This window comes from Plectropomus leopardus, chromosome 7 (assembly GCF_026936395.1).
Source record: "Plectropomus leopardus strain MGB_pleo_1.0 chromosome 7, ASM2693639v1, whole genome shotgun sequence".
NCBI lineage: Eukaryota > Metazoa > Chordata > Actinopteri > Perciformes > Serranidae > Plectropomus > Plectropomus leopardus.
In genome coordinates, this window is record NC_142182.1 from 30,971,672 (window position 1) to 30,996,806 (window position 25,135).

Genomic DNA, 25,135 nt, shown 5'->3' on the forward strand with positions numbered 1-25,135 from the left:
AATTTTAATGGGGACAATTAAAAGGCAGTGCTCATTATCGAGGTTCTGTTGATCAAGACCCATAACCCCCAACTGCTCCTGCGTGCAGCTGCACGGTAGCCAGCACATCAGACTGTGGCTGAACTGGGCAGCTGCCAGTGGCAGGTATGAATGTGAGTAACTGTGAGTGGAGCAGGGCGTTCTTGAAAAAATGCCCAGTGAAACTACCCCGAAATTTAAGGAAAATGTATCACTTACAACAACTTGCAGGCTACTTCTTGTAATTGTATTTTTTTTCTTCTTTTGGTTTTTTTTTTTGGTAACTGGGGAACTTCCTGGTGCATCTGGAGCCACTAGTGGTTTAATTTGTCACTCAAAGAAACTTAATACAGTGGATGTTTATGCCTTAAAATACATGTCAGTGGGCTAAAGTGCAGTCTCCTTCCTTGTACTACTCAGATGAAATTTAAACAAAATATACAAATACAAAAAGTACTTGTGTGATCAAATAAAGTTTTACTAGGCTACCATTATATCAGCTCAGTCCTTTAAACCTCTGCATACACCCTTCACAGGTTATCTTAAGTGCATCTGATAAGCAAGCAAATTTATGCAGCTCATTATTTTGGGATTGTGCAGCAGTGGCAGCACTCACTGTATTGAAAAATGCAGTTTGTTACAGAATGATGGCAAAGAGTCTTACATTATTTAATAATAGTGATTCATGTTGCACTAAAGACAAATGTGTCACCCTGTATATAATCAACATTCTTACTTTACTATTATTATTCTGGGTGGAGGAGCTGTCTGGCCTATCACTCAACCAACAAATCAAATTTAGGAGTTTGCGGTAATTCAAGTGTAATTTTAGTCCAAAAGCTAGAAGCAACATAAGGAGCCAACAGCAGAATTTAGAGAACTTTCACTGCACAAAACCCCACAAGTCCTTACATAATCTAATGTCCCAGAACAGAGACGTAACATTTAAAGCTGCTGTTATGTCGATGAGTCTGACACAATGTTTCTGAGATGACAGTGATACAAATCTATTGTAAAATGTTAATTCATTTATTTCAGGTATTTTAAAACAAAACCACAAGAGATCAGTTACAGATTATAATTTCAAAAACATGTCATGACAGCTAACTCGAGTTACAGCAAATAAAAACTCACATAATGATTAAAAAATTATTTGATGTGATTTGTGAATAAAATTCTGTATTCTTGTGATATGTGAAATAAAATGTCTCATTCTTGACTGATGGAAATTAATGTAACAATAATATTCACTAATATTTCACTTCAAGATATTATGTTAGATCAAAAACTTCCTACACTACCTAAACTGCCTTCACTACCTCTGTGATTGTGTGATTCTGTCATTAACTGCTGCAGTAACTGGAATCCTCCAGTGTAAAGTGGCTCGTCTTTCCTTCTGTAGTCCAGTGCTTCAGGACGAGTTAGAAGTTCTCATAGTGATGTATAAAATGGGCCTGATCCCTCTTGTTCATCTGCTGGCACGCTTTCTCCACATTCTTGGTTAGTCCGGGAGGACCGCAGCTGAATACACCCATTTTACCCACCTGCAAAAAATGAATACGAATAGAAAAAGTAGGCTGATGTATCAGGTGATATTTCAATAAATGTGAGATAAATGAAGAGGAATGAAGGACTGACCTCAGGGTGAACTTCCTGCAGTGAGCTGAAAAAGGACACCAGGGGCGGCCGGCCGAAGTGGGTGACGGACCGCAGGCCGGTGAAGAGACTGCGGTTCCACACCTTCTGAAAGTGGCGCTCACACACATACTGTGCACACATTACAAAGACAAGGGGAGGGATCATAGTTATTTCATATTAGAGGAACTGTGTGGCAAAAGCCTTTCTTCCCAAAAGTTAAGTGAGAGGATCACTGATGGTCACATATCTGAATGCTAAATATGAAGCTGCTGGCAGCAGCTGGTTAGTTTAGCACATAGGAGCCAAAACTGAAAATAGCTACTCTGGTTCAGTTTAAAGGAAAAATAGTCGTTACTGTGTGTCACAGGCTGCAGCTTAAAAAACTTTTCTTTCTTTGTCCTCTTTTCTGGTACAGTGGTCAGGGGTAAAGTGTAGTGCAGCAAGGACGAACTCGCACGCAGACAACTAATTAGTGTTACTGCCTATTGGTTGTATGCCTCTATAAAGCAGTAAGGCTGCACTAACAGTTTACATTATGACGTCACATACATCAAATTAGACAATTCTGTGAAATTTCATAATTACCATATGATTTCATGAATTATGGCCCAAATATTATTTGGAAGGTCACAGTGACCTTGACATTTGATCTTCAACCAACAAAGTGCATCAGTTTATTCGCGTAGCCAAGAGGACATTCGAGCCAAATTTGAGGAAACTTCCTCCAGGTGGTCTTGAGATATCACGTTCATGAGAACAAGACAGGTGCAAGGTCATATTGACCTCTGACCTTTGACCACCAAAATCTAATCAGTTCATTGTTGAGTCTGAGCGGACGTTTGTGCCAAACTTGAAGAAATACCTTGACTCACGAGAATGAGATAGAGGGACGGACAGCACAAAAATGTAATGCTTCTGGCCACAGCTACAGCAACAGCTGCTGGCTGTAGCTTCATATTTACTGTACAGATAAGAGAGCGATATCAATCTGGGTCACCACTTTGTTCCAAAGGTCCTCTGCTCTCACAGTCTCCAGTGTAAGAGGTTTATAAAGGATATCTACGCAGTTCAAATTGCAAAATAACAAAAGGACAGGGACGTTTCAAATGCAGTTTGAATGGAAACTAGAATTACTGCCCTGTGGTTGTATGTCTCAGTAAACCACCCCAGTTGTACTTACTGTTATCCCTTCAGTAATCACTTCTGTTATCACTTCATCCTTATACCCCAGTAGACCGGGGTATAAGGATGAAGTGGCCAAAAAAGTTATGGCCAAAAAAAAAGTTTTGTTAGGTCACAGTGACACTGACCTTAGATCACTAAATTCATTTCGTTCTTCAGTCCATGAGAATGTTTGTGCCAAATTTGAAAATATTCCCTCAAGGTGTTGTTGAGATATCGTCGTCAGGAGAATAAGACAGATGCAAGGTTACGGCGACCCTTTTCCATCCAGATCTAATCAGTTTATAGTTGAGTCCAAGTGAACATTTGTGCCAAATTGTTTTTGAGATATCGGGTGCACAAGAATAAGATAGAAGAGGTCACAGTGACCTTGACCTTTGATTTATGACCACAAAAGTCTAATTAGTTTATCATTATGTCCAATAGCATTTGTGCCAAATTTGAAGAAATTCTTTCAAGGCGTTCTTAAAATATTACACATGCAACAACATAATGCCTCTGGCCTTAGCTATGGCTAACGTGGAGGCATAACAATCCATTGAGCCACTGTGTCTAAAACCATGACAGCTGTCACAGGCATAGGTTTTAAGGGTGTAACATCAGAAGGCTATAAGCTGAAGGAGGGTGATTTCAACATATTGACCCATTTGACCTAATGAAAAAGCATTGCTAAGAACATAAAACCCTTTGAAGGTCTTTCTACTGTGTCATATTGAGAGGTTAATAATCTTGGGAACATAAGACCCCGAGAACAAAGATACAGCCCCGGTTCAGTCTTCTCATCTAATTCAAAGCAAATGGGGAAATTAGCATATTTCAAAAAGTTTTAACACTAGGTGAGTTTGAAGTGCATAGATTTGCACAAAACGTAAGTGATATTTTTGAAATTTCAATAAAACACAACTGCAAGATGACAGCGTTTCCACTGAGTAATGTTACCCTACTTCTCCCGTGACTTTCCTCTCACGATAACATTTCAAAAATTATGGTGACGGATGTTCAAAACAGTATCAGGTTTATTTCTATTGCAGCCACGACACTAGCTGTCATTATTTTTTAACTGAAGGCGATGTAGGCATGTTATGCAAGCAATTATGGAGAAAAACTAAACGTAAAAACTTTTTTGCAATGAATAGGAGTTTTTTCAAAAGTTATATATTTCCATTAGGCCTATTTTATATGCGCATTTTCAATTTGCGCAATTTGAGGGTTAATGGAAACCCACCTACTGTCATAATATACAAGGCATGTATTAAGCGGGGAACATTAAAATGACTGTTTTAATATTCCCCGCAGCATTTTAGCAGGATTTCAGTCAACTTTCTATGTCTACACTTGGACTTGGCAGCTGTGGATCTCACCAGCATGGTGGTGCGGAGGTCGAACTTTTCGGCCACCTGAGTGATGTAAGTGTGAACTGAGACCAGCTCCTGAGTGTCCATCTCCTCCACCTCCCTGATGATATCTGACACCCACTCAAACTGACGCTGTGTGCGTGTCACCCAGATGAAGTACACCTTCAAAAAATTAGCAAAGAGAGAAAGATTGTTTACAGAGTAAGCTTGTTGCACAATTACATAACACTTCAGGGAAATAAGACAAGACAAGTGTACTTGTTTAATTGTAAGCAGCACCTTTTTACACTGAATCTTGGACTTCATGGAGGACTTGAATACCAGGTCTTTTAGGATGGAGGTAAATGGGGTGACTCCAATTCCTCCTCCCACCAAAACAGACACCTCATAGTCAATCCACTCCTGATGGCCCTCACCAAACGGGCCATCCAAGTACAGCTTAGGATGAAATAAAACATGAATATTTGTGTCATGAAAAGACAAAGAGGCACATGAAACTATTTACACACACACACACACACACACACACACACACACACACACACACACACACAATATTATGCTTGAACCTACCTTTGGATAGGCTCCGAGATCCAGAAGGCTTTCTTCGGTGTAGAGCTCTCGGAGCTGGCTGGTCCAGGGCCCCACGGCTCGGATGTGCAGGCTCAGGGTCTCTTCGTGCGGGGCTGACGTTAGCGTGAATGGGTGGTACTCATCTGTGCCCAGCATCAGGCATGCGATGCGAACCCACTGGCCTGAACGGTACACAAAGCCCTGTGGCCGCTTGAACTCCAGATGTGTCACACCTGCAGGGAGAACAGCCAAAAGAAGTGTGAGCTCAAATGCACGTAGAGGTTACGTGATTTCAGTGCAGACAATGGAAAAGTGCAATTTAGTTAGTGAAGACTAAAGGAGAGGCACAACAGGTGAATAGGGGAAAACTTTTAACTAATATATCACCATATACAATTATTTTTGCCTTAAATTTTAAACATGTAATAAGCCCAGTTCAAAAATTTATGTTTCATTTTGTTGACATATGGAGTCAAAGGTTTTCACAGAGGGGATTTTAGATAGCTCCTTTTATCACTCCAATCAGAAAATACTGTCATAAACCATAAATATCCCCTTTTGTCATGATTTAGGAACAAATCATGTATAAATCAGGCTGTTAGAACACTGTTAATGTGTTGTTAACTTTTTTATTGAATTAAGTTTCATTTACTACTAGTTTGTTTCTCAAACAGTTTTAATATGTCCCATGCTCTTGAATGCACTATAGTTGTTCTGATGCTATGGAATGCACCACACCTGTGTGTGATATGCATTGCCCTAAAGTTAAGTTTCATTCCTAATACAACAGTGGATAGGTGGTATTTTTCCTTTGCCCTTACCATCATTCACTTGTACCCTGCTGGTTTATTGCTGTGTGTAAATGCCAGAAGGTGAGTCTAATAACATTATACTGTAGAAGGTGGGTGCAAAAATTGTGTTAATGTGTATTTGTTGTGCATTTAAGCTAATGTTATCTTACGTTGGTGCGTGGTCAAAGCTAATAAGCCAATTCATGCTGTCTGAAAGCCTCCTGAGAGGTGATTTGTTTAAGTTATAATCCAAATGACATTCGAGTAATGAGTTCAGTCCTTTGTTACGTTAGTTATCCTATTATGTTGCAGATGTGGTGTTTGCTATACTGATTGTTATTTGTATTGCTATTACAGACCACAGCCTAAAAAATCAACTCTAAAAAGGACATCTGTATCCGTGTTCTTTAATGGGAAAACCCTATCCTACTACGCCTTGCCACTCTAAACCAGCTAAATTCCCAGAGACGCCCTCTCTTCTTTTTATGGTCAACCATGGTTTGGAACCATGTGGTTGCAACTCTCCCTTCTGTGGGACAAACCAACACCACACAACGGGCTCCCTCATCCCGACATTCACACAGTGGAAAAACATGCTCATCTCGGAGGAGCTCCAACCCAAGGTCCATACGGTCATCTGGCTCATCCATGAGCAGGTTCCCCTCTAATGTTTTCTCTGAGCTGGAAACAGCTCAGCTCAAAGAGCGAGTGAAGGAGCTGGAGCTTGAGGAGTCACAGCAACAAATGGAGGAGAACCAACAAGTAGAATATGAATTTCAGCGACTTCAAACTCAAGCCAAAGAGGCCCAACAGTTACAAGAGGAAGGCATTAGAACAGAAGAGTTACTAACCAGACAGCTGGAGAATCAATGACAGCTAAAGAAGAGAGTGAATGAGCTGAAGATAGCTAAGATGGTTCTATCCTTAAAGAGAAAACACAGGAACTTGATGGTGCCAGATTTTCACCATGTCCATCAGATCATGGTGAGGCAAGCGAATGCAGCAAGTCCAGCTCCGCTTCCAGTGACAGCAGCTCCACCTCTGGTGACAGCAGCTCCATCTTCCGTGCTCCATGCAGCCCCGCTCCAGTACTCTGCGCGGCGCCACCCCCAGTGACTGTAGCTCACCTCCAGCCCCACATGTAGCTCTGCCTTCTGTGCAAAATCCATCTCTTCCTCCACTGCTAAATTCTGTTGTTCATCCTGCAACCCTGTCTTCTAGTTCAGCGCCTGTGAACTACTAACCAGTCCCTGCCTCATATTCAGATCATCCATTTCAGCATCATCCAGTTCAGCCTTCACCTACTCTGTCCAGGAAGCATTGTGCTTTACTCCAGCTTTGCCTCAATCAGGTCCACATCAACCACAGGCAGCTGATGCATTCCCACTCATTGCCTCGTCCTAAGGCATTCCCAAACCTATGATTCCCTTCTTCTAAAGTGGTAAAGACAGTGCTCCTTGGACAACTGACGTTACAGAGTGCACTCCACTAGCCAGGATCCAAGGCCGTACACAATTGCCATGCAGGCTCTGCAGGACAAGTACTGTCAACCCCATCAGCTCGTTCAAAGTGAACTGGGTGCCATCCTGAACACTGCAGTCCACAAGTTTGGTTGTGAAAGTTTTACTTCATAATCAAGACAGAGTACTAGAGACTTATGCAGTACTAGATGGTGGCTCAGTGCGAAGCATAACCTTGCCACATGCTGTGCAACGCCTGAACCTCTCCGCACAGCCTGAAATACTTACCCTTTGAACTGTTCACCAAGATGTAGTGCAGCTTCACAGTGCTTCAGTCACCATTTTTGTCTTGCCTGCCCAATCCTGAGGAGGATCAAGTATCACATAGGCAAAGTATCACATACGTCAGGCATTCACCGCTGACCACCTGGGACAGTCAGAACATTCCTATCCTGTGAGAACTCTCCAACGGAGATATAAGCACCTCCGCAACCTACCTTTGCCTCTTGTAGACTACGCTCAACCCCTGCCACTCATCGGATCTGGCATGCCTCATCTTCTGACACCTGTAGAGCCGGTGCAGCTGGGTCCACAAGGGGGCCCTGTTGCAGTCCACGCCAAACTCAGTTCGTCCCACCAGTATTGACCAAGTTCATGCATTCGAGCAGCAGTGCCTGTTCACAGCGACAGTCTCAATTACCTGTGAACTCTTCAAGAACGTTGAGCGTCTTTGACAGACTGATACACTGCCTTACACAAGCAAGAGGCAGGTGACCTAATCGAATCAAGATCAGCAAGCCTTAAACCTGCCCCAGACATGGTCACAGTTGACAGGGTCCAAAGATATGACCCATTGCTGCTTCGCCGAGCCAACTCCACCACTCTTCAAGCTCCTATGGAAGCAGTGTTGCCAAGTCTTTGTAGCACTGAGAGGAGACTCGCCAAAGACCCACAACACGCCGAGGCATATTGCCAGGAGATCCAGAAATTAGAGAAGATGGGCTACGTAGCAGTGGTGCCACCCGAGGTAGCTACATCAACCCCAGAATCCTGGGTTATACCTCACCATATGGTGCGGCACAACAACAAGGACAGGATTGTCACTGCTCCTTCCAGTACGAAGGGAAGTCCCTCAACGACCTTCTCCTCCCTGGACCTGCCCAGGTGCGTCGTTGCTAGGAGTCCTCATTCGATTTCAGCAGTACCCAGTCACAGTGAGTGGTGACATCAAAAGTATGTTCCACCAAATACACCTTCTGCCAGTTGACAAACCAATTCTGCAAGGACTGAAGCGCAAAAGATCTACGAATGGCAAGTCCTGCCATTTGGCACTACGTGTAGCCCTTGCTGCACCATCTATGCCCTGCAGCGACATGTCCAGGACACAAGTGAGTCCAACAGTAATCTCGATGATTGTGTTGAGCAGTCATTCTATGTGAATAACTGCCTTCACAGTACCCATTCAAAGGAGGAAGCAGAGGCGTTGTCGAAGGTCTGCGACAGCTGCTCCATACTGGAGGCTATGAGTTACGCCAGTGGGCCAGCAACGTTCCAGCTGCCATTGAAGTTCTTCCAACGGACGCCAGATCCGAGAGCAGTGAGCTATGGCTTTCTCAGTCAAGTATGGACCTTCAGGAGCCAACTCTTCGGTTAGGTTGGGACTGCCTCCACGACTCCCTGAAGTACAAACACAGACCAGTGGAGCGAACTGAACCCACGTTGCAGAATGTCTATAAAGTACTCGCATGTCAATATGATCCACTAGGCTATATTTTACCATTTACCACAAGAGCCAAGATTCTTGTCCAAGATCTCTGGAAGGAGCAAATCCGCTGGGATGACCCAATCCAGCCACAGAGCCTGTGAGTCAGATGGTTCGCCTGGGAACAGGAGATTCCCAACCGGATCTAGATGGAAATCCCCAGATGTTATGCACCAGGGCCGCAGACTCACCAATCTCAAGTAGAGATCTTCACATCGTCTGCGATGCTTCTGAGAGAGCGTACGGGTCTGTTACTTACTTACAGACAGAAGTCCATATCTACTTTGTCCTGGCCAGATCCCCTGTGGTGCCTAAGAAGCAACTCTCCATGCCTCGGTTGGAGCTGAGTGCCGCTCTCACCGGTCCACCTTCAGGCTGAGCTCACCTTACCCATCAGAAAGGTCATCCTCTGGTCGGACTCTACTACCGTTCTTCACCGGATCAGGTCAGAATCTTGCCACTACAATGTTTTCGTTGGTACACGTGTGGCCGAGATCCAGAGCTTTACCAATTTACCAACAGCTGGAGGTATGTGGAGAGCGTAAACAACCGCGCTGATGATATCACATGGGGCAAGACCTTGAAGGAGCTGTCCTGACCTCACCTTTGGCACCAAGGCCCTGACTTCCTGCGACCAGCCCATCAGTTTATCCAGAGTCAGAGGATAGTAAACTGAGGAAACCTCCTTTTGTGGACAGGTGACTGTCGACTTTTGTCCTCAACTCCCTGATGTCAGCATGTTCTCCACATGGAAGGACCTCATGCAGGCTACAGCACGGTCCCTACACGGGGCAGCCGATCCAAACCCTCACTCGCCCAGCAAAGCAGGGGGAGGTTAGAGCAGAGCAGCTAGAGCCAGACACCATCCACCAGGTCTTGCTAGATCCAAAGCATCCTCTGACCAACCTTATCATCCAGGACTTTGATGAGACCCTCCTGCATCCTGGACTCGAAAGAGTCCTGGCAGAGTTGTGTTGTCAGTTTTGGATCCTGCGGGGGAGGGAAGCAGTCAACACCACTCTCCTACTACGCCTTGCTACTCTAAACTAGATAAATTCCTGGAGACCCCCTCTCTTCTTTTTACAGGCAATGAATAATACATAACTTCTCAGTAAAAATATTCAGAATATAGATAGGAAGAGAACTAGAAAGTTTGAAATGGATATTTCTGGCTCAAAGTTTGAGAAAAAAAACTCTTTTAGAAAAATTGGCCTGTCATGATGGATGAAAAAAACATTTTAATTAACAGATCCTCATGAAACACCCCCCATTTAAGTACTTTTTTTTTTTTTGTATTTCAAGTTTTCTGAAATTGTATGTTTATATATGCAAATAAGGCATTACCTAATTTAATATGCTCTTTTTGCATACATTTCCAAACCATAAATCTGAACTAAAATAAACCCAAATATGACTTTTGTAGGGATTAGCCAGTGCACCATTATCTTTATCTGTATTTGTATTTGGGGTGAGCAGGGTATAAACCAGAAGTTGGTGGGACTCAAACCAGGAATGGATGGGATCTAACCAGGAATTGTAACTTCTTAGGTTGACATGGGTTGATCAGAAGTTGCTTTATTTATCATTTACGAGAAAAGCACAGCCTCAGGATTGAGCTTCAGATCATTTCATCAGTGAGTGAGTGAGAGATTGAATACAGCTGCCTAAATGAGGATTTTCCTTCATTACATGTACAGATAATGACACATTTTAGTCAGATGATAATTGTATTTGTGCCGGATACTCGTGTCATCTGAGTATTCAACTCAACCCTAGTATTTTATGTCCAAAATCCTACAAGAGACCCATGCATGAAAAACAGTATTCACTTGTAGTGTCTCTCCTAAAATCAAGTGAAGAGAGAGAATGATGAAACATTTTAAAGATTTTCCAGAAGAAGTTAAGTGTTACCTGAAGGCAGCAGCTCAGCTTTGACCACGGGGATCTCCACCTTCTTCCTGCTCAAGCTTATCAGTTTGTCAAGCAGGAAGAGCAGCGCAGGTGGAATCAAGTAGATGTAGAAACGGGGCTCTTGGAGCAGGGCGAAACTGCCATGAATAACTGTCTGTTGACAAATTCAGCATCACAGTATTTGTGAAAACACCTCTTGTCTTAAAAGTCACCTGATAGCAGAGTTAATTTGGGTAGTTTTAAAGTCAGAAAAGTACTTACTAGAGTGTACACGACAACATAGAGGTAATGTGTGATCCAAAATGCGCGAAAGCTGATGCGGCGGAAATAGTGTGAGGCAAAAACATACATGAATGCAAAAGTAAAGAGAAGCAAGATGCCAGTCATTCCTGGGAAAAGAACAAACAGAACAAAAAACAAAGTTATAGCAAAACATAAAAAAATGTTACCGTACCACTCACAGTCTAAAGTCAGTTTCCTGTGATACCTGGAACAGTTTGAAAGAACCACCACGACCACTTCTGAGGAAGTTCAGACCTAAAATGAAAACCCTGTAAATCAGAGAACATAACTCCCCACAAATTATGTTGTAAATTCAAGCAGATCTTTCAAACATTACCCGTTGTTGGCTAAGACTTTGGGGAACAGACAGGACAGTATGCTGAGGTCGCTGATGGAGAAGATGTATATGTTGACCACGTGGCCCAGACTATGAACAACTACAGTCAAAAGAGAAACATGAGTGAGCTCATACAATAAATGTAAAGACGTCAAAACCTTCCATCATCACTCTCTGCTGTCATCGCCCCCAATCTACCAACTTGAGAGAAGGATGGCGGTCATGGCCATGAAGCGATGGAAATCAATGGCAGCGTCGAAGGGGATGTATCGGTTGAGAAAAGTCTCTCTGCACAGTGTGATGAGGTTGCGACACACAGTGAGGAGCATGTAGGGAAACAGGAAGGAGATGGCGGCGGCGGAGCCACGGGAGACAACGATGCCAACCACTGAAGTCTCGGGAATGCCTGTGGAATCAGACTGCAAGCCGTAGTCTGAAAACAATGTTTTTAATCAATTTAGAAAAGTCTCATTATGACCAGAAAGGTATGATGATGAGGGTACACAAGAACTATTAAGTAAATACTTATACTGTTCTGCACACAAAATGCGCCTTTTGAAATCAGGCTTTAAAAAAATATACATGAATTTGATTTTTTAAAATTTTCAAGTTAATTATTTTTAACAAACATCAGTCCTAATCATAAATATCAATTATTCATACATTTTCAGAATTTTAACCCTTTAAATGCCAGATTCTTGTCATGTTACCGCTATGTTTTTAGATGAAAAAAAAAACAAAAAAATTAATTACTTTCAGTATACAACATGCATCATTAACACAGCAAAGAAGCTAAACAAGGAAAACAACGGTTTCTACTCACAGTAACATCTTTCAAGTGACACGCCGGCTGCAATGCCGTACACGACCAAGAAGCATATAATATGACGGCGATAATTCTCAATGAAACGTTTGAAGTGCTGGATCTTCTGCTGGATGGGGTTTCTTATGTACTGCTCACGCTTTGGCTTCACATAGACATTTGGAGTGTTGACACTTAATCTGAAAATGTTCAAACAGATCAGTGTCACTAATTCAGGATCTGACGAAACATCCCCATCTTTTCCTGATTTATGATGTCAACTAATGGCCATAAATGTGTTTTTACAGAACATTACGATGCCACAGTGAAGTTGACTTCTGACCTCTTGGATATAAAATGTCAGCACTTCATCATGCTATTATATTAGACATTTGTATAAAATTCTGTCATAGTGAATGAATTCTTGAGTTATGGCTAAAAACATGTTTTGTGAGGTCACCTTTGACCTTCAACCAACAAATTCTAATCAACTCATTCTTGAGTCTAAGTAAACATTGGTGTATGTTTGAGGAAACTCCATCAAGGCCTTCTTGAGATATTACATTCACGAGAATCAAATGGACGAAAGGTCACAGTAACCTTGACCTTTGACCACCAAATTCTATTCTTAAATTCAACCTTCAGCCAAACTCCCTCAGAAACATGTTGTGACATTATGGTCATGACAATGAGACAGACGCAAGGTCACACTGACCTTGACTTTTCGCAAAACCAAAATGTAATCACTTCATTGTTGAGTCCAAGTAAACACTTGTGCCAAATTTGAAAAAAGGACCTCAATTGGTTACTGAGGAAATCACGTTCACAAGAATGAGAAAGACAAGGTCACAGTCACCTTGACCCTTGACCATTAAAATTTAATCAGTTTATCCTTAAGTGTGACTTAATATTTTGTGTCTATTGTGGAGATATTCCCTCAAGGTGCTCTTGAGACATCACATGCGTAAGAATGGAATGGAAGGACAGACGGACATACACAGAGACATTTGTGCGGACGGATGTACGAACCACTCAAAACATAATGCCTCTGGCCACAGCTATAACTGGTGAAGAGCCATACAAACTCATGCAAAAGGTATGCAAAGACATATTTTTTAAAACTATACAAAATCTAAAACTGAATTGTATGTTTTTATCTCTTTTGGTTGATTGTCAGTCATCCTATCCTTTTTAGTATGCTTCCCCCAGAAAGACATTTACTGGAGCAGAAAAATCAGAAACAAAGAACAAACTTTTTTCGTCTACGTATCTCCGATCCATCTGTCTTGCTGTTGCTGTAAACAAAAAATGAACAAGACTGTAAGCTGGGACACAATAGTCACAAGGGATACAGAAATGAATTGAGTAAGTGACAAAGCTACATTGGATCATTGTTTTTTATCCACAGTGACGTCAAGCAACAGTTTGTGATCTGGATGATTGATTACAGCCTGTGTGTCCTGTTCTCTGACCTGTTTCCTGGACTGATGAAGGACACTCTCTGGTCTCGACTCAGCCGCTTCTTCCCTTGTTTCTCCATCCCTGCTCACACAGCAGAGGCATTTATTTCACCAGACAAGGTCAGAGAAATGAGCATTAAAAAGAAGACAAAACTTTTTGCCAACCTTTGACATTGAGTTGGGCAAACTGCAGCTCCTTCTCATGGTCCCGCAGGAGGAAATGGAAGTCCTCCCACGTGATCTTCTCCTTGTCATCAAAGCCTGCAGCCTGCATCATGGCCTTGATGCCGTCCTCTGCCTGGCTCTTTGACAGAGCACCGTTGGAGATTTCAATGAAAGACCTGAAGCAACATCAAAAGGGTAAAGATGAAGCATCTGACAGAGAAAAATGACTTGGTGCAGTCATGGAGAAAAAAAAGGAAAAGTCGATAAAACCTAAGCATCCGGGCAAATTCTTCTTTTGATAAGAAACCAGTTCCACCAATGTCATTCATGGAAAACATCAGTTTGGATTTTTCCTCAGGAGACCCTGGTTAAAGACAAACACCATCAATGACATAGTGTAGGATTAGACTAATACATTAGATTACATGCCCTTCATGTAGTCCATTGCCAGAAAACATCAGTCTATAAAACCTACAAAAATATTTTCTTTACTTGATTTATTTATTTAATTGATTTCTGTAACTTTATTTTTATTTGCAGCTAGACAGTTGCAGTAGATCACGCCTAAAGATTATTATTAGTTTCAGAGAAAAGTTCATGTGACGGTTTAAATGCTGTTACAGGGGCTCTCCCATCTTCTCCTAAATTCTGGAAACATGATTTTTTATGATTTTTTAATATAAAAAAAGTTGCTTGCACTTATATACTGATGAGGTGCTTTTTTATTTATACGATGGTGCATAGTGTATCCATCAAATACTGTATATTTGATATTATATCTGTATTTTTGATCAATTTGGTTATTTATCCAGATTTAAAATAAACTGGCAAAATTCTGCTCTGTTTCCGCTGAACCAGGCAATGACAGGTATAACCCCACTTGTCATATCTGACAGTAGAAGTTTTTGTTTTGTTACTCTAAATTAGCACTGAAAAGAAAATTTCAAAATGAGATTTACATGTAACGGCAGAGATTAGATGCCAGCACAGCTACGCAGCAACATGCATTTTACCTTTCATAAAGATAACCATCACATCAAGAAACTCCTGGAAGGACAGGTAACCGTTTCCATCTTTATCAGCTAATGTGAACATGGAGTCCACAAACAAGGAGTCGGGCTTGAGGCCCAGCGCATCAGCAAACTCAGACGCGGTCAGCTCGCACTGCAGAACCTCTCTGGCTTTCTTGCGGGAAACGCCACTCATGTCCCCGGCATCACACTTCTCTATTTCCAAGACCTGTGCATCAGAGGGACACATCATTACATGTCATCATAGTGTCATTAGTAATATCTCCAACGTTAACTGAGGTTACTGTGTGTCCATCATGGATGAGGTCACCATCGAGACTGACAATTAGTTCGTTTGGCCGGAGGTTGGCCCTAATTTGACCTCAAACAAGGATTGACGACATTTTGTGGCCGATCTCAAAGCTGCTGCCGCTGTAACAGAGCGCAGGATGAGTTAAACATCCACAGACTGACGGTACCTTAGAGAAAGCATGTCGGATGAAAGTTTCCACAATCTGAGCCCTCTGCTCTTTGGTTAAAGCCTCCTTCAGCAGTTCCCTCTCTCTCATCTCCGTCACTCTAATCTCCTGACCCATGTCTGTCACCTGTGGGCGCAGATGATTGACAAATGCTGCACGTTTGCTCTCGTCATCAAAAAACAGCACCTGGATTTGCAGGCAGGAGAAGGAAAACAGGACTGGAGTGAGATAAAAGTGATTCAGATCAGGTGCAGAATCATGCTTGCATCAACAGATGAGGTGAAAAATAAAAGTCACTGTAAAAGTCAGATGTGCTTAGAAACTGCTAAAGTTTTTAAAGCCACTTTTGAACTTCAACTTCAATCAAAGTGCAGCTTCTCACCAGGTCGTACTCTTTCAATACTTTAAGCAGCAGAGCTTTACGGTGCCGGTCGTTAGAGAGAAGGACATCTATGTGGTTCTGGTTGCCCAGATTGAGGCAGCGGTGAGCAGACCCACATCTGTCAAAGACCTGCAGCCTCCTCTTCTCATCGACCTCCACGCTGACAGGGTGCAGAGGTTTTTTATGACCCTGCCATTCGTAGGCTGAAGAATAAAAGCAGAATGAAATGAGATGCAAGACAGGATTCTGGATGATGATGAGGACAGGTACAAAATAATAGGAATTAACAGTGTGGTTTCACTGTCACCTGTTCAGATTGTCAAAAGTTTATAAATTAGGTTTTGTTGCAGACAGACTACAAATCATGAAAGGTCATTAACACATAAAGGAATACTTCATTCACAAAATGACCATTTGTGTGTTAATAAATAAACATGTCACCTTGAATTTGTGAGGAAAACTTTGCTTTTCTTGCATACCTCCACATTGAACGGCTTATTCTTCATAAATTGAAGGAAATGGGGACCCTGTTCGACAATAGCTAAACAATATCAAAAAATCTGTTTGCAAGCTCTGACATAACTGCTGCAGTATAATCAAATTCTCATTTATCCAGTCGTATGCGCAGTACTTCCTAAACACATGCATTTTAGCTAAAACCTTAATATTAAAAATGCATCAGTACAAGCAGCCTCATGCACAGCTGAGTAGAGTGCATAGGCAAACATAAGTGTTTGAGGTGGAGCACCTATAAACTCAGGGCACACTACTCATGTTTTGTACTGTAACATTTTTAGCTAAAATCCATGTTTTTGGGAAGCACTGAACATATGATCAGCTTAATGAGAATTTGATTATACTGCATGAGTTATATGAAATTTTGTAATCAGATGTTTTGACATAGTTTTGCAGTTATTTTAATGTGATGGCTTCAATTTATGTTCATGTTTTTTGGATTTTCTTGTTGACTGTGGAGGCATATGAGGGATACATATTAAATTAAACACTTGGTGAGTGATATACAAATGGTTATTTTTCTGGGGAAGTATTGAATATGGTGAAGTATAGTATATTCTATATACAATTGCTTGTATACAATTGACGTTGAGTCAATTTAGTTTTTACATTGAATACTATGAGAGGTATCAGAAGGATTTTTTCAGATTTCATACCAGTGATTCCCACTGGTGGCTCCTCTGTTTTGTCACAAGCTTTTCTTCTTCTCTGGAACTTCCTGTAACGGTACTTGCGGAGATAAGCCACCATACAGGCCACCAGAAAACTAACTGTGAAGGAAAAATACAATCAAAACTGATGATGAGTCTCACAACAAAACTGCTGCTGAGTGAAATCGGGGTTAGAAAGAGAATGTATGTGCGAGTGTCATACTGACCAACAGGGAAGAGGAAAAGAACAATGATAAATATCCCAAAGCCAGCTTTGTACCCATCGAAGTAATTAAGTTTGGTGGCATTAGTGCAGGGTTGGAGCATTGATGCTTTCAGCTGTGTGGGCTGAGGACAAGGGTCACCTAAGACAATAGAGAGACCTTTTTTTCCCCGCGTTTTAAATATTATGTCACTGAATAAAAATAAATCTGCACTCGTTCATAAATCAAATTGAAGAAACACTTTTTATTACCGTCCTGCCAGAAGAACACATTCTTTTGTAAATCTATGGCCTCTGCACTTGTGACTGCAATAAGGACGTCATGAAAGGTGACATTGCGGATCCTCTTGATCTCCTCTCCTGTGAACAAACTGCAAAACACCCCAAAGATCACAATTGTGGTAAGATGATCAATCAGTCAAGCGTCAGATACCACAGCGGCTAGTTTTATGTTTGAGTTTTTCAGAGAGGAGTTTACCCATTTTGTTTGTTCTCAAACCAGAAGCGGTCTCCGTTTCTGATGCGTTCAAACTGGTCCAAGATTATGGCAGAGAAAACTTGACCTGGACCATTGAGGGACTCCAGCAGTCCTCCAGGGAAGAGCTCTAGTTTTGAGATGTCTCTGTTGTACAGTTCTGCAATATCATGGAGCAACTGTTGGACAGAAGAGCACACTTTAACTCACAGGATTACACAGGATTTCATGCAGTTCATGTCAGATCAGTTTTTGCTTTGGAGTCTCTAGGTTTTACCTGCGGGTTGGTGCTGTCGAGCTCAGGATTTATCTCTTCAAATGTTTTGACAGGTGGCATATCCAGAGCTTTTCTGATCTCATTGTAACTCCGCAGGCCAAAGTCTCTTCCTCTTTGGACGGTCATGGCCACCAAATCTGAGCGGGTGAACCTCAGTGGTCCATACATGAAGTCTGTCAGGGTGCAAATCAAATCAGAGCTCTGAATGTTGAAAACATATTAATAAATCATATACACCATGGCAAATTACAAGGCCCTGCATGTGAAATCTGTTTCTGATTCCTGATACATATAGTCATTAAGTATAGACACCTCTCAGGTCCTCCACAACAATATTGTCTTCTCTCTCCGCAATCTGGGAAGCCATGCCCATGATGAGGTCATCTACGTCTTGGCTCGTCTTCACATTCTCTCTCTGGAAGCGAAATGACAAGGCATTAATACATAATTCACCAATCAGGTGAAGTGAATAATTTATCATCTCTTCACGATGTTCTGTTGGGAAACCATGGGTGCTGGCATTGATTCTTTTTTTTTTTGCAATGGTGTAGAAAAAGAACTGAAAAAGTGTAAGACACCAAGCAGATTTTAAAAATGATTTAAACATGTACGATTACGAGATTAGCAAATATAAAACTAAAAGTATGAGCTGCAACAAGGGGTTAGACAGATAGTAGGACTATATACTTGTTTTCTGACTTAATTTTCTTTAATTGAATGCGTATAAATCTAAAGGGAGCTGAGGAAAAGGATAATAACAATTCTTATTATTAAAGTAGTAGTAGTAGTATTATCATTATTATTGTTAAAAGGCTAGGTGTAATAAGCTAGGGCTTCAGCCAACACCTTTTCACTCCTGTTTTGTGTGTGTGTGTGTGTGTGTGTGTGTGTGTGTGTGTGTTTGTTGTTTCTCTCTGTTTTAAATGCTATAAAAGGAATGACTTATTGTTTATTTATTGTACGCTTACCCGTTTATTTGAGTTTTATAAGTTGTAATAATGACATAAAATAAACTAAACGTCATGAAAACAGCACCCCCTGATGGCAGTGGCCTCCCCCAGCAGGACAATGCAAGATCCCGCACTGCTGACCTGGCCTCCAAAATCCCCAGATCCCAATTTATTTATTTAGGCAAACACTGACTGTATTACAGAAATAAATTCATTTGTAACTAAAACAGTGGCAAAGCACCTTTATAAATGGCCTCATTTGTGCTCAGAGACTCTGTTTGATTCTCCAGCCTCTGAAGCCGCAAAGATCCCGACTCAAATCCTGCCAGAGCCTCTCTGCTGTTCTCCCTCTGTACTTTTCCACTGTCTCCATAAATAAATAATAGTACTAAATGTGACTTCACTGCCTGCTCTCATTTTTGAAAAATTCAGTACTTATAAGACAGTAATTTACAAAGAACATAAGCAGTGTCAGTGGTGGAGAAAAGGTTTGTGGTGATTCAGTATTTAAATGAGCACACAAGTTAATTTACTGTAAAATTCTTCTTCCTGATCTTATAAAAATGCAGATGTGTGATTATGATGTACCTGACGCTTCCAAAAGCTGTTACAAAGACGCATCGCCGGTGATAAGCTGCCATCTGTGTTGACGATCTTGTGAAAATGGCAGGTTCTGTTTCTGTAGGGAAAAACGAGGGCAAATGCAGAGAGTCTAATTTCTATATAGTTATTTTAGATAGTGTCTGATACAGTAACACGCTGACAATATTCTTTTCAACTAAAAACCTTCCAAACACACAATAGTGAGCTTTGCTTTTTCACAATGAGCCAGGAAAAAGAAAGAATACCTCATGTAAACACCAGGTGGGGCCATAGTGATGCCAAATCGAATGGCAGCAGCCTGAAACTCAGGAGAAATCCCCGGATCAACAAACTTCTGGTAACCTGTGCACAGAATATCATACCAAACAACAAAAGAAGAACTAAATCACTTAGAGGCTGAATTCATACATGCCAACACGTTTTAGCATGATCCAAACGTTCAACATGTGGCAACAAACGCAGTGTGAATATGAAAATGAGAAGTGACCATTGTCCCATTAACGTTCTTCAGCTGCAGGTGCCTATTCAGCAGGAGAAGGAGACTCTGGGTGATGCTTTGCTGACGGAGCACATATTTTGTCAAACACCACCAACGATAGCTCACCTCACCACGGCTTGTGGTCAGTGGTGCATTACCTGTTCCCCTCCACTTGTACGCACACGCACTCTGGCTGAGTCTTACCTGGATAACGGGGAAGCTTTTTGCCTTTAAGATATCCAGGCAGCCATTCGTAGAGAGCGATACTCTGTGTGGAAAAACAGGAGGGATTTGCAGTTATTGCAGCTTTTTCAGATTCCACGCTGCAATTCAGCATGATTGTATGTATGATGATAATATATGTCTTTGTTTATTGGTATGATTTCTCTTTTAAACTAGAATTGCCACCTCGCAGTATGACGACGCGCACCAGCCTAGTTGCAGTTACAGTGTATCCATGTCTGTGAAAACATGGATGCTTCACACACACCTGCAGAGAAAATCTATGAAGTTTGAAGGTGGATGCCCAAGATTAGTGTCACCAATTCAGTACCTGACCAAATGTTTCCCCCTCTGTGTCTAAAATATGACACTGAATAATGGCCAGCAAAGTGTTTTTGCAGAAAATTATGATGTCACAGTGAAGTTGACCATTGACCTTTTGGATATAAAATGTCATCACTTTATTATTTTATCCTTTCGAACATATGTGTGAAATTCTGTCATGATTAGCTTATGAAATCTTCAGTTATGACCAAAAAGATATTTTGACCTTCGACCACCACAGAAATTCCATAAAGGCATTCTTCAGATATCACAAGAATGAGACGGACATAAGGTCACAATAACTTTTACCTCTGACTATGAAATTCTATTCAATCCAAGTGGAAGAAATTTCCTCAAGGCCTTCAGGAGATATCATGTTCACGAGTATGGGACAGACAGATGGACACACGGGTGGATGGACGACCAGAAAACATAATGCTATCACTGGTGCAGAGGCATAAAAAATATATTTCACATAGTTGTAGCTTGCTATTATGGATTTGATATGATCATAGGTGTAGATTTTGGGGGGTAAGGGAGGACGCAGGGGGCACATCACCCTCAAGATTTAGAATTTTTGCATTTGTCTCCCACAGTTAAAAACATGGAAGTGGCAGAGGACTTTTATTTTCACAAGATTAGCTTTCACTATGTTTCCACTAGGTAACACATCCATGTTTGGCCGTTTACACTCACACAATACATCCTTGATTGATACATTGTTTATGGAAAGTTTGTTGAAATATACTTACAATCTTTCAATGGGCTGTTCTGCAGTGGTACCATGTTGTCTGAGGCTAACATCCAGACAAACAAACTTACATTTTTCCATTTTAAACTGCATTTTAAACTTATAGGTTTCTTGAATATTTTCCACAAGTATTTTATCAAATTTTAATTCTAATAGTTTAAACAATAACTCTCTGTCTCATTTCTTACCATTATGGTACATTATTGCTTTAAAGTAATGTACCCAAAAATGCATTTGCAAAAAAAGTTTTTTGAAAATGTATTTAAATGATATTTAGTCTATTTTATGATACACACACACACAAACACACACACAAACTTTTCTTTTTTTACCAACTGGCATCATAATGCATTCTATAGAGGGTTAAAAACATTTACATCACAATATGATGCAAAAAATACACAACTTGGTGCCTAAAAATTTCCCAGAATGCAGGAAACCGAGTGTTTGATGTTAAAACTTTTCTCATGGAGGGCCCTAAAATCCTAGCCTTCAATATGACTGAAAATGTAGTGTGGTTGTAGTTTGTTAACTTTTCAGCAGCAGAAGTGAAAATCATTAGCATGTGCATAATGGACACTTCTGCAGAGAACAGACTCGACTAATCAAACAAGTAAGAGATGATGCACGCACACTTAAAGTAAAACCATCAATTTCATCCCTAAAAACTCGACCACCTGGCGTTGATGCAACCTCGCTCTCTCCAGAGTGCAAATTAAATCAGCAGCCGAGCAGCGAGAGGATTACACAGAGACTTTTCCTTCTACCTGGAATGTGGCCACGACGGTCTTCCTGGCGTTTTGAAACAGCTTTTCGTCTGACCACTCTGGGTGTTCCTCATGCAGTTTGGAGGCGACATAATTGTGGTAGCGAAACCAGATAATCCCCTCTGCTGCTGTGAACATGTTCTCATTGGCCCAGGCATTTCCCAACTCTGGACACAGAAGATGGCACAAACGTTAGAGAATTCTGCTCTTCCATCACTTGAATTAACATCACTGAAGCTACAGCACAATAATCAGAGAAAAAGCTACATTTAACATGTTCTTTTTAAACAGAATGCCATTGACAACTTTTCAGCATACATTCCAATTTCATTCATTAATGAGGATCTCTGACCACTAATTGAATGATAATTTGGCTGTTTGTTTTGAAGGATGTGACAAAGGAGTGGTGACAGGATCTTTCGCCTCCTCCTTAAGATAATAACTACACACCTTTAACAACACAAGCAACAAAACACTGGCTTCGTGACACCTGCATGGCATCCTCCATGCTATAGAGAGGATTTACTGCGGTGCGTGTGACAAGCTATTTGCACAATAATTACACAGTCATAACATACGTCAGGCAGGGCCTCTTTTGACTAAGCCTCGCGGGCTGATCAGCGCAAACCTGGGGGAAAAAATATTTGCAAGAAATTCTTGCTGCTTGTTTTCAGCTGCCCACAGTATCGATTGGGCGGGTATTACCATGCAGAGTGTAAAAACAGTACAGATACCTGATTATTTAAAGGAGCAGTTCAGCCAAACATACATAATACAGATATATATATATATTCTGATTTATTTATTTATTCATTTTCTGATTTTGAGTGCATCCAGATAGTTTGAGAGTGATTTGGAGATATGTTATGTGCAATTTTTAAGGTTCAAAGGTCGAGGTATATTATTTATATCCCATGGGGACAATTTGGTTCACAGCCAGAAGTAATAAACAGACATCAACAGAACAAGCAAATACAACATAAATTCTCTTTGCCATGAATGGCTCAGATCAGTCAAGATTGCTCTGGTCTTCAAATATCTAACCTTAAACAGGTCGTGGAGGTCATTCAAAGGTGTACCATCAAGTTTGCTGCACACCTTTACAATACCAACCAATTTTAACTAGTTTGTGTGTAAATGAATGGGCTCATTTTACTGAAAATTACTGTTTTGAGGAGAAGGGAATTTCTCCTGGCTGCTGTGGATCATTGTGAACCTGAAAAGAGATTCTGCTGTTGAGCTTTTGGGCTTCAAAAGCCATAAATTAAATGTCACTGAGCTCCAGTGTTTTGAGTTCCAGCCAACACGCTTCCTCAATCAATCACACCTAACTACATGGTTGGATGTACTGCACTCCAGGTACGGTGGAAATTATGGTTGACTTTGCTTTTGAGTGAATAAATGACATAAAGTCTGTTTAGTGCATTTTTCTGCAACTAACAGCCCCCCTGTTGTATGTAAAAAATGCCCTTGGTAATACTAACCCCAATGTCTGGTACTAAATAAATGACCAGGTCAGATCTGAGGTATAAAATGTCTCACCATAAAGGCCACTGGTTCCGTGATCTCCTGTGGAGGGGTCAGCGGCACTCCACATGAGACTGCGTCCTGTTGCCTCATTGGGCATGTTCCACTCAGGGCCTGAAGTCAAGAGCCCTCCAGAGAAGCTTCTGAGGGAGTCAGACCAGGACGTGGAGGGGCCATAGATGGAGCTGCCATCAATCCATGCTGTCACCATGTTCACCTGTATATGTTGCATTTATTTCTAAAATGATTGCACTTCAGGAAGAAGGGACACGTCTGGTAAAATAATGTTAAGTGCGCTCCTTTAGCGCCAGTTCATAAGCTCCTGTTCACATTTACTGCCTCATTTTGGTGATGACATTACCAAACATGTTATTAACAAAGTGATACCTGTGTGCGAGGGTTACTTGGACTCTGGCCGGACTCTTTGTCCCACGGTCCTCTCTGGAAGGGCAGCAGGACGTTTCCGGTGGCAGTGGGGTCAAAGATAGGGTCACCTTTTGGGACTGGGATGTTCATGAACTCAGGTGGACACCCAGGATTTCTTAAGTCGAAAATTTCAAAAGTAACATGATAACCTGAGAAGTAAAAATGATTAAAAGCAATTAGTACAAAATATGTTTGATCATTTTTGGCTTACAAACACAAGACATCTTGGTATATTAAGGGATAGCATTAGCCAGTATCAGTTTTATAAATCTTAAGTAATGACCTTAAATTCTAACACCTGTGTTACACCTCCATTTTAGTGACATGGGTTGAAAACATTAGTGTGCCATATGGGTGTGTCCACATGACTAGAGTGCAGTTTAGGGTATCCCAATTTGCACACAATTTCTAAAGTTTTTTTATAGCGCACTTGAATGCAACATCATGCATGATCTATATTTACCAAAGAACAGAGAGAGCACGGTCTGGTTGCGTGTTGAGGGCAGACCGGAGGGGCCCCTTGTCAGCAGGCGGCTCAGCCTGCGGGGGTTTGGCAGCAGCGGCTCCTGGACAGGTTGGTAGACTCCGTCCCAGTAATGCGCAGGCACGAGGCGCACAAGGTGAGAACCTGCGCGAGCACAGACACAAGCAGGTGTTTTGGCAGGCTGACTACGGCTGCTGGCAGCTGTTGCGCACTTTGGCACCCGTGTAACTTACCGACAGCTCCGCGCCTCGGATATCCCAAACTGTTGTACCAGCCGTCAAAGCGAGGAACCTCCCAGGTTATTTCACAGCGGGAATCTGTTCAAGACATATCGAGAACAAACATTCATTTTGTAGGTTTCTGCCTATAGGAGTTGCTGAATCTGAAGTACAACTGTTGTCCACTCACGTTCACTGATTATGAGCACTAAGCCAACCGCTGCGCAGATACTCCAAACCCTTTTACGCAAATCCATTGATGCGAGAGATGCTCCTCAGTTCAGCCTGCAGCCAAGAGGACTGAAGGACCCCTAAAGGCTAAACACAAGTTTTCGGTAAGTAACATTTACTCTTACATTTCATGTATTACTTTGTTAGTATAACAAAGACTAGAAAGACAAATCAGGAAGTCTACAGCTACCACCCTTTGTACACTTTACCTTTCACCAAAATCTTACTAAACCTCCACACTTTTGCTTATAATGTGTCTGTTCATGTCTGTAAACTGCAAATATCCAAAGCCAAAGTCCTGCTGCCTGTATCACCTTGTATTTGATAGTTGGAGATGAAACAGTAGAGTTTTACCTGCTGTAGAGGCTGAAATGCAGGGCAGAAGTGGTGCAGGGGCACAGGTGCA

The 25,135-nt window shown here is 41.5% G+C and overlaps 1 protein-coding gene across 1 annotated transcript; it reads right to left on the minus strand.

The window, feature by feature from the left end:
- Window positions 1-907: 907 nt before the first annotated feature.
- Window positions 908-24,820, minus strand: duox (dual oxidase). Its single transcript, XM_042496718.2, has 33 exons — window positions 24,689-24,820; window positions 24,514-24,597; window positions 24,260-24,424; window positions 23,758-23,945; window positions 23,386-23,587; window positions 21,844-22,010; window positions 19,984-20,047; window positions 19,547-19,643; window positions 19,287-19,377; window positions 18,061-18,163; window positions 17,749-17,921; window positions 17,475-17,650; window positions 17,249-17,367; window positions 17,001-17,138; window positions 16,780-16,893; window positions 15,608-15,810; window positions 15,226-15,411; window positions 14,750-14,975; window positions 14,007-14,100; window positions 13,737-13,912; window positions 13,584-13,653; window positions 13,365-13,406; window positions 12,133-12,311; window positions 11,512-11,742; window positions 11,310-11,409; window positions 11,178-11,227; window positions 10,952-11,079; window positions 10,691-10,844; window positions 4,767-4,999; window positions 4,473-4,631; window positions 4,200-4,355; window positions 1,657-1,785; window positions 908-1,562 (listed from the first exon to the last, which is right to left on the minus strand). The coding sequence occupies exons 1-33, from the start codon at window positions 24,753-24,755 to the stop codon at window positions 1,440-1,442; spliced, it is 4,587 nt and encodes a 1,528-aa protein (XP_042352652.1). The 5' UTR covers window positions 24,756-24,820; the 3' UTR covers window positions 908-1,439.
- Between the last annotated feature and the right edge of the window lie 315 nt (window positions 24,821-25,135).